At 33.0% G+C, this 10,109-nt stretch overlaps 1 protein-coding gene across 1 annotated transcript; it reads right to left on the bottom strand.

Moving 5' to 3' along the window:
* Nucleotides 1-1,606: 1,606 nt before the first annotated feature.
* Nucleotides 1,607-9,745, bottom strand: LOC139485293 (UPF0739 protein C1orf74 homolog). Its single transcript, XM_071269696.1, has 2 exons — nucleotides 9,648-9,745; nucleotides 1,607-2,420 (listed from the first exon to the last, which is right to left on the bottom strand). Exon 2 carries the CDS (start codon nucleotides 2,415-2,417, stop codon nucleotides 1,635-1,637), a length of 783 nt encoding a protein of 260 aa, XP_071125797.1. The 5' UTR covers nucleotides 2,418-2,420; nucleotides 9,648-9,745; the 3' UTR covers nucleotides 1,607-1,634.
* Nucleotides 9,746-10,109: the final 364 nt, after the last annotated feature.

Here is a 10,109-nt window from a genome sequence, read left to right as displayed (position 1 = left end):
GACATGAAATCATGTTTTCATAAACTGGTAAGACTGTAAAATATTACCATGTTTTTTCTCTTCTGCAGAGTATTTGAACAATGATTTCTCTCTTTTACTCTCTTTGCAATGATGTGTTCTTTGAATGAGGATGTGGGGGGATGGGTGTACAAGAATTTGCCCCATAGTTGGTAATGAGGTGCAAAAAGAGTAAATTTTGAAGATTTTTCATCCTAATTCTAACCTGGAAGACAAAGAGATGCTGATAGATGTTTTCATTTGTAGTCTGCATGTAGAGTTGACCCAAGTGAACACATTAACCACAACAGTTCTTAGGTTTGAGCGAAACTGATCTGGGTACAGCAATCTATAGAAGGTCATTTGGACCAAAAAAGATTTCAATTATCGAATTTCGTATTCAAGTTCAAAAAGAGTAAATTTTGAAGATTTTTCATCCTAATTCTAACCTGGAAGACAAAGAGATGCTGATAGATGTTTTCATTTGTAGTCTGCATGTAGAGTCGACCCAAGTGAACACATTATCCACAACAGTTCTTAGGTTTGAGCGAAACTGATCTGGGTACAGCAATCTAAAGAAGGTCATTTGAACCAAAAAAGATTTCAATTATCGAATTTCGTATTCAAGTTCAAACTGAACAATAAAACTGATAGAATGACAATAAATAGTGTAAGATTGAGGTCACATGAACACACTACGAAATATATGACATAAAGTTGACCTCCAAAAGTATGAAGAGCCATTGGAGACAAGAAGCAGTATTTTGGGTCCAGCCGTAATATTATTGCCCCAGTATGGTAAGGGTTAACACTGATAACTATGTGTACATGTGGAGAAAATAATGCAACTTAATTTGAATGGTTAACTTACGAATTCATTGATATATAGGTGTAATTAAAAAGATATATATTTAGGACTGGTTTTGTGATTAATACCAGTTTTGAGAAGCTTGGATCTCAAGAAATTTAAAAATAAGACATATTCGTTTCTGCAAATACCTCCTGAGAATTATACATCTACACAGCAGTCTTACTTTGCAATGATTTGCATTAAGTAAATTGATTCTTTTGTAATTTTTAATGAACATTGACCGCCATGCTAAAGTATATATTGGATATGTTGTATTTAAGAATTTCCAATCATCCAGTATTTAATCATTAATTTCTTAAGTTTCCAAATTCAGCTTTGTGTGTCCCATGCTACACATCCTTTTATAGACTCTCTTTAAACTTTTACTTATATTGTGTTCTTGGGTCATGTCTATCATTTTCAACATGGTTTATTTATTGTAACATTATAATTATACAACCAAATAACTCAATGTATTTGAATCTGAGTTTTGACAAACCGTGCATGTCTGTTGAACTTCATATGATAAAAGTGATAAGTAACCGCTGTGTAGTCATGTCTGTTGAACTTCATATGATAAAAGTGATAAGTAACCGCTGTGTAGTCATTCCAACAGACTCTTGATTTCTGTACAAATAATGTTTAGAAGGCATCTGAAACATGGCATTCAAATTTAACCCTTCAACATGCTTTCTAAATGAATTAAAAATTTCTGCTTGATTTAAAGTTGTCCACTTTGAATTAGAAAAAAACTACATATGATTGAAGAAGTTTTAATTGAAATTATTTACATTGCCACCTTAGGTAATATCTCCGTTTGAGTTGACAGCTGTAAACTTGAGTCTATCATTTTCTTTTGAGAAAACCACCGATTTAGATGATCTTCAGCAGTGCTATCAAATAATTCTTCTGGTACACTGAAAGAGAATACATTGAAACTTTCAGCGGAATTCAATTGTGTTTTATTCTCCTTCTGTATATGTATTGTTCTTGTAACTTTTAAACATCTTAATGGTATCATAGAGAGGCAGTTTTCTTCGGTTTCTCTTTCAAACCAATATGTAAAGGGATAACCTAGAAGTATCCCAAACATAGTTGTCAGATTCATGTCCGTTACATCTATATCAAACATGGATATATTATCCAAGCTAAATGGCAGTAGTTTTATAGATTGTAATAATTCTTCAAATAATAGTTTCCTTTTTATTGTCTGTGGCTTTGCAAGACCCGACGAAACATCTGTTGGAATGTACAATGATTCCAAGTTTGTGCACTGCTGTAAAACTTGTATACATCTAGGGTTTATGACCAACAGATCTGTCCCCATCTGGTAAATATTAAGTATTGTCTTGACACATCCAGTTCTCTTCAAATCTTCAACAAAATGATGAAAGGATGAAGCTTTAATCCCAAAATCTAAGAGATAAGAAGGTTTAATTGCTTGATCAAGAGCAGTAACATTGTGAAGAAGCTCTGTCAAATGATGTCTCATCTTTCTTCCAAGATGTTGGTCTATTAAGGAATACCAATCTTTGTAAATATGTAAATCTAAAGCACAACTGGCCATCATTTCCTGAAAAACAAAATAAGAAATTTTAGTTATCATGTCTTTTCTTTAAGAAGAAGAAGACGGGATTTTATTTCCAATTATAGGCCACAAAGGGCATAAACATTACAACTTCAATAATTTTCATAGTACAATTTACACAATGATATAAAAAAAAATAGTTATGATATACTATCTATACTTAAAGAATATGTAGATAAAGAATCTATAATAATTTTTAAATATCTTAAGCATTTTAATGCAAGTGTGGTTGATATAGATAACAAACAAACAGCAAAAAAAGAAATAATATATGTATAGTACACAATAAGATGGATCAATTAAACATATAATAACTATCCAAAAAGAAAGTATAAATTAAGCATGTTTATGACTCATCCTGTGACAGCAGCAGATAGGAAAGTATTATGGTTTCCTTAAAGCAGCTGACACCAGGGGGTGATACCTTATGGACCATAGGTATGTTAAATGTGTGTAAATGTCTCGTTTCTTCCTGTTTCAAAAGCAAACAAGAAGCATCATAGGTAACTTGAATGATACCAGGGGACGATGTCTCAAAGATTTAAGAGCACATTTAAATAAATGGTGTATTTAGACATTTTGTTTTTAAATCGGCTAGTATGTTTGTGATATACAGAAGTATATATATATATGTGTGCAATCAAATATACATACACACATGCAACTGGTGGAAACGTTTAGAAAGTTTTGTGAATAATTTAAAATCATCTGTTAGTGTTCCATTCTGAATAACTAGATTCATTCCATGTTTGATTTGTTGAATAGTAGTTTTTATAGTATTGTTTGTCTCAAAACATATCGCAAATGAAGCTTGAAACAATATTCATGTGTTAGCCTTTATTTAAAGGCTAAGGAAAACGATATTACTGATTAAAATAAATGCACCTCAGTCTGACAAATAAGCTTCGGACCGACGGAAGATCAATGTTTTCATGGCTTTTAAACCAATATGTTATGTGACATTTCACAAAAATAATTTACACTTAAATGCGTTCCATGCTTTTAAAAGAGTCTTACTATTTTTGTTATAAATTGAAACTAAAAACTTTTAAAAGTTGTGAACTCTACAAATTAAAGTCACATTTTTATAAATTTACTGTTTGCAAAAGTATGAATTATTCTAAAAACTAAGGATTTTCTTAACCCAGTCATACCTTAGCCGTATTTGGCACAACTTTTTGAAACTTTAGGTCCTCAATGCTCTTCAACTTTGGCGTATTAAATTATTAGCCTGTATGGTACCTTTTGATAGATATTATTTTTGTGTCTCTCCGTATGTTCTCCCATTAATTTGTACTGTAGTACTGTCATGTAATGTCATTTTAATGTTATATTTAACATTGCCACAAAACCGGGTTCAACCCATCATTTCTTTCTTAAAATGTCCTGTACCAAGTCAGGAAAATTGTTATATTATACTTCGTTTCTGTGTGTGTTGCATTTTAGTGTTGTGTTTCTGTTGTGTCGTTGTTCTCCTCTTATATTTGATGTGTTTCCCTCAGTTTTAGTTTGTAACCCGGATTTGTTTTTTTCTCAATCGATTTATGAATTTTGAACAGCGGTATACTACTGTTGCCTTTATTTCTGTGTATTTAGTGACCTTCTGACACTCCAACAATTGCTCATTTTATCCATAGAAAAAATGAATATCTTTCGGAAGAATTAAAGCGATACAAAAATGTAAATTTATCTCACAGTAATTTGTGTCCACAATACCTCAATGGAACACTAAAATATGGTTTGAAATTTTGCACTGAGCCATTTGCATTAGTGATTCAAATCCCCCTTTTTTTTTTTTTTAATCTCGATCAAGAAATAACAAAAGGGACTTGCAAGATCGCACATTTGAAGTCAGCACAGAACAACAACGCAACTTTGCTAAAGAGACATGTACTGTCGAAATGCGCGTCTGGTGCAAGAAAATTAGTACCGTCAATTTTATTACTACCACTGGGTCGATTCCTCTGCTGGTGGACTATTAGTCCCCGAGGGTATCACCAGCCCAGTCCCCGAGGGTATCACCAGCCCAGTAGCCAGTATATATACTTCGGTACTGGCATGAAAATACGGATTTTTTATGTTATTAAAATTTCCTGTTACAAAATATTAGAAATTAAGGAATGAATCTCCCTCATGCAAAGCTCTGATTCCTTTCACGGATTTGGCTATACTTTTTGGACCTTTTGGATTATAGCTCTTCATCTTTTATATAAGCTTTGGATTTCAAATATTTTGGCCACGAGCATCACTGAAGAGACATGTATTGTCGAAATGCGCATCTGGTGCAAGAAAATTAGTACCGTCAATTTTATTTGCTGTTACGATATAAAAGAAAACAAAACTGAACAGAACAGTTACATTAATAAGTTTTTTGTGACAGCAATTTGTCGTGGTTTAAAGAAACATCCCTGACAAGATGCAGATGCAGTTGCAGCTATATTTGGCAAAACCTCTCGGCATTTTTTGGTCATCGATGCTTTTCAACTTCGTACTTTATTTGGACTTTAACTTTTTTTTTATTTTAGTGTCACTCATTATTCTTGTGGTATATATGATGAGTTGATTTGCATGTATTCTTCGCGACGAAGATTTTTTTTATGCATCCTGATCGTTTTACTTTTCTTGAAATAAATGACCTTTCCATACGATATTTTGACCTATGAATATATGAGCTACTCGTCATCGAACCTGTTGTCACAAAAGTTGTCGTGCTATCGTCAATTTATGGCAGTGCATTGTGTAACGGAAGATATTATTAATGGGTAAACAACCTAATATGTGATCATTCTTGATACTTTTACCATGACCTTGAAAATAAAGGCAGACTTGTTCATACTGGTCTGCTCACTTTTTCACTATTGGTTTCCCTTTTGTTTTTTTCCTTTTAACAATACAGACATCTGCCGTAATCCTCTTCCCAAACATTTCTTCTTTCGTTGCAAACCTCATCTATTAACCTTCGAAGTTATTTTCTTAGATGTGTATGCAGACTGTTGCTTCCCAGAATTTTCCATCCTTATCCATGGGTTAACCATTTTATCAAGTATACCATACTGTCATTTGGTGTTGAGAAATACATATTCAAAGCTTATCATATTTCTCCAATTAACTTCATTAGATATATCCTTCAATTTCATTGCATTTCATACATCGCAGTCAGCCTAAGTCACTGCTGAGACAAGAGTTTCTAATTCACATCTAGATCTTTTTCTCAAAGCTAGGCAGATTTCAACAAAAAAAAATTCTATTACTAATACCAACGCCAAATTCTTGAATACGTAGACAAATGCCACCATAGGATCAACCGCAGCTTATGATGTTTCGATTTCGCATACGAACGTTTTCTATCAGTCGTCTGACATTGATTTGTTATTAATTCGTTTTTACGCATTTTACAGAATATGCCTTTGGAATCGGTTATAGTACGGGTGGTGTCATGTTTACCCTGTCGACGTACATATTGTCATTCAAGAACCTTGACATGGGGGTTTTAATTACTAGTATGTCAACGTCGAGTCTTTTTCTAGAAAGATTGTTTGAATACTGGCCTCATATTGAGAGCTTGGCTTTCCCATATTTCGGTGTGAGCGTTTTAAAGAAGGTAAATCTAGAAAGGACCTTCAAACGCACATACTTTGTAAAGTGGTTTTTTTTTTATTATCTATAGCCCACTGTAGATACTACTGCAAGTTGATTGCTAGCCATCATGGGTATCATCAGCTCAGTAATCGGTGCACTAAGGTTCAAGATCCCTTGTGAAAATATGACATTAGATTGACTTGACAATTCTTTTAAGGTTGCTTAATTAACTCATTTTGTATTCGAGAGCTTGCAGCTGCTACTAAGACTTTGTAAAACGTCACCAGTGTCTTAGCAGAAAGTGTTATGTCAAAGAACGTCTCGTCCTTTTTCTAATAAAGTTTATCGGAAGATGGTCTGATACCAAGACATTGCTGATAAATATTCCATATCATCTTCAAACAATACACGATAGTATTGAAATATAGTTTCTAGGTATTAACCTTGTCTATCATCTATAGTGTTATAGATATTTGACGTGGCTCGGTACTTATATAACGACATCTCGTCATTGTCTTATTTTGCTATGGTCAATTGTTGTATTCTTGTCTTACGTTTTTGCTAATGTGCTTTGTCTATTTGCATTCTGTTTTTCTTTGTTGACATATGTGTTTGTTTTCATAGTGATTGCAATGTTGACTACTGGTAACCTATTTTTGACTTTTTTAACCTATTGTGTCGGTTTGTTTTGTTCACACACTCTGGTCAATATATTGGAATTTTATGCGACTGTAGGCGGTTTATCCAGCTATAAAATCAGGTTCAACCCTCCATTTTCTTGTAAGGCCCTGTACCACGTCAGGAATATGGCAAATCAAAAACTAGTAGTTCGTTTCTATGTATGTTGGCGTTTGTTTTTGATGCACTTCAGTGTTTCCGTTGTTTTCCTCATATTATAGTTAATGCTTAGTCCGTTTCTGTGTGTGTTACATTTTAATGTTTTGTCGTTGTTCTCCTCTTATATTTAATGCGTTTCCCTCAGTTTTAGTTTGTTACCCCGATTTTGTTTTTTGTCCATAGATTTACGAGTTTTGAACAGCGGTATACTTCTGTTGCCTTTATATATCCCCCGGATCTATTTTCTCTCAATCGATTGATGACTTTGAACAGCGGTATACTACTGATGCTTTTATTGTGATAACTGCTTACACTATGTTTTTGCGATTCTTTGATCACCAGACACTTTCTATCTAAGGCTTCACATTTTTCTGTCAGATTCCAACTGCTTCTTCGGCCATGTTTATTGCAATGTCTAGTACAATACTCGATATCATTCTTTCCTATTTCTAAACTAGGGTCTACATCATGGCACGTATCGATGGCTCGTTATAATCCCTCATTTTTTTTAGAGAGATATTAGTTCATACGTAAAGTGTTATCATTCTAACATGATTGCTGGCTTTGCCATGATTTTAAGTCGTGATATTATCCCTAGCAATTGTGATTTTTCTTTATTACAATGACATGTGACACATTTTCGTATGAGATGATATCGACGATCCGGTTTCGGTTCATGCTTAGGAATGTTGGAACAAATTTTAAAAAGAAATCCGATTTGAAATAAAAACCAACAATGCTTCGGAAAAACAGGATAACAATTAAAATGTTATATAGCCCTGCAAATTCAGTCATACCAAAGATTTCGCTTTTCACATATTTGAAATAATGGCAACAGTATACTTTACTTATGTTCAAATTTTATACTAGTTAATCGATTAAAAAAATCAATGTAACAATAAGAAATACCACCTCCTACAATACCATTAATTCTTATGTAGAAAGTGGTGGATTGAGCCTGGTTTAATAGGTAACTAAACCTCTCACTTGTATGACAGTCGCATCAAATTACATTATATTGACATCGAACGTATTTCTAAAACACCAACACAATTTTTTTATACTTTCTTCTTGCCATGAAAGTAAAAGACCTTTCTGACAATGAAGGATATTTCCAAGCTGTTAATAACAGTTTTTTATGAATGTGCAAACACGAAACGTAATAGCAAGGGCCTAAACGTCCAGGGTTGACCACCGGGCTTTTCTGAACTTCACAAAATTTCAAACATTTAACACAGATAGATGTCTTAATGCAGGTCCAGCAGTACAATAATATAGCCGTATAAGTTAGCTGTATAACAAGTTTGATTGATTATACCATTAATATACATGTATTGTGATTCAGGTTGATCAGGTGTCTTTGAGAAGTCGAAATTTACAAAAATTAGCAGTCAATTCATTTTTATGACTAATTCACTAGATTGTGTTCTAAACAGGTATCATGTTGTGACAACTTGCTTATACATTTATGAAGTCCTATGCGATTATCGGATATGTTTGAGATCGTTCTCTCGAGATTGTCCGTTCCTCAAGGATTCAAGCTCAATTTACAACACCACTCACATATAATTTCTTGTACGTCAGAAAGTTGAGGATAGGTTCGTACATCAAACCAACATTGTTCTTACGTCTGAGGTCTACTTTTATTAGTGAATTGCTGTTAAGCGTAATTGTGCAGTACATATAGAAATATGGAATAGGTAAAATCTCAAAAATACTTAACTCCAAGGGAAATTCAAAAGTCCCTGATCAAATGGCAAAATTAAAAGCTCTAACACATCACACGAATGGACAAGAACTTTCATATTCCTGACTTGGTACAGGAATTTTCTAAAGTAGAAAATGGTGGATTAAACATGGTTTTACCTTGGGTGGCACTTTTCTATCTGAAGATCGTAAAAAGGTCCATTGTAGAACAGAAAAAAAAATATATTTGCATCCTTGTTTAATTTCCGCCACAAATATGTAGCTTTCCCTTCACGTTAATGCTTTATTCCTCTGAACCATCCGCATTCATGGACGTAATTTCGCTTTCTCGTTATTTTAACCGAGTACTTTCATTAACTTTGGAGCCTATTCATTCATATACGCACAGAATGAAACAACACAGTCATGTGAAACTTGTTCAAAGTGAAAAGATGTATCAAACGATGAAGAGTTTAGGTAATAACACTTTCGAAAAAATGTGAATAGTGACAAAAAATTTAAATATTCATAATATAAACACCGTAACAAAGAGTTGCCATGAACATTATAGTTGTCCGTTAACATTCGTATATATATATATGCATTATCATCATTGTGAATACCTGTCAACATTTCAAAATGCCCATGTGTGTTTTAAGTCCAATATTGCTCTCATATGCATACAAAATCTTTTAAAGGGGTCTTCAAATCTATTTCAATGTTGTTTTTGTGTTTCTTCGTGCATTATTTATCCTACATCATGGTAAAACTGGTTGTTTTATTTTTAATTGTCGAAAAAATGCTCTTTCAAAATTTTCATTTTGGTGCCTCATGAGGGAAATCCCCCGCAAATAGTGACGAAGAAATGCATTTATCTCGACGTTAACAAAAAATGATTGATGTCATCTTTATCATATTGTTCCCGCCTCACCAGTTCCACACAATAACGTCCCCTACCATAAAAAAAAAATACCGACGTACGTCAGACAAGCTTTTTAAAAAGCTAGAACTATTGTTAGTTGACTTCACACGGCACAAATTTTGAAGATTCTCTTAATGATTCTATACATTATTCAGTATATTAAACACAGAATACTGATAATTACTTACCTTTTGCGACAAAACATTTACTGTTCAAAGAAGAAGTCTAAGAAAGTGGGTCATGGGTATATAGTATAAAATGTAAGCCGGCAGTGGACACATTTTCCGGAATTAAAATCTTTTAACCGTATTTTTTACCGCGCCGCGCCTGTTTGTGATAGTTTCTAAGTTAGGTAGTCATCATGATAAATCTGATTTTATGATTACCACATTAAAGTCAAAAATATATAAATTAATTTTATTTTATCTTATCGAAGAAGTAATCTTTTTGGTTAATTAAACACATAAAGTAAGTTCAAATATACAAGACTTTAAATATATTTCAGAGGATGACATAGGAAAACAAATAATGAATGTGTCACACAGTTGTTGATATCTATTTATTATTTATTCGTTTGTTTATTAGCTGTAGTTATCATAATTATTATTAATTTTATTATAGTTATATTCCAGTCTTTCAAAAATTCAAAA

Source organism: Mytilus edulis, chromosome 8, assembly GCF_963676685.1.
Source record: "Mytilus edulis chromosome 8, xbMytEdul2.2, whole genome shotgun sequence".
Lineage (NCBI taxonomy): Eukaryota > Metazoa > Mollusca > Bivalvia > Mytilida > Mytilidae > Mytilus > Mytilus edulis.
The sequence above is the reverse complement of the archived record's forward strand: the minus strand, read 5'-3'. Positions and strand labels throughout refer to the sequence as shown.

Coding starts and splice junctions, on each gene's coding strand:
- LOC139485293 (XM_071269696.1), bottom strand. CDS start 2,417: ATGATGGCCAGTTGTGCTTTAGATTTACATATTTACAAAGATTGGTAT.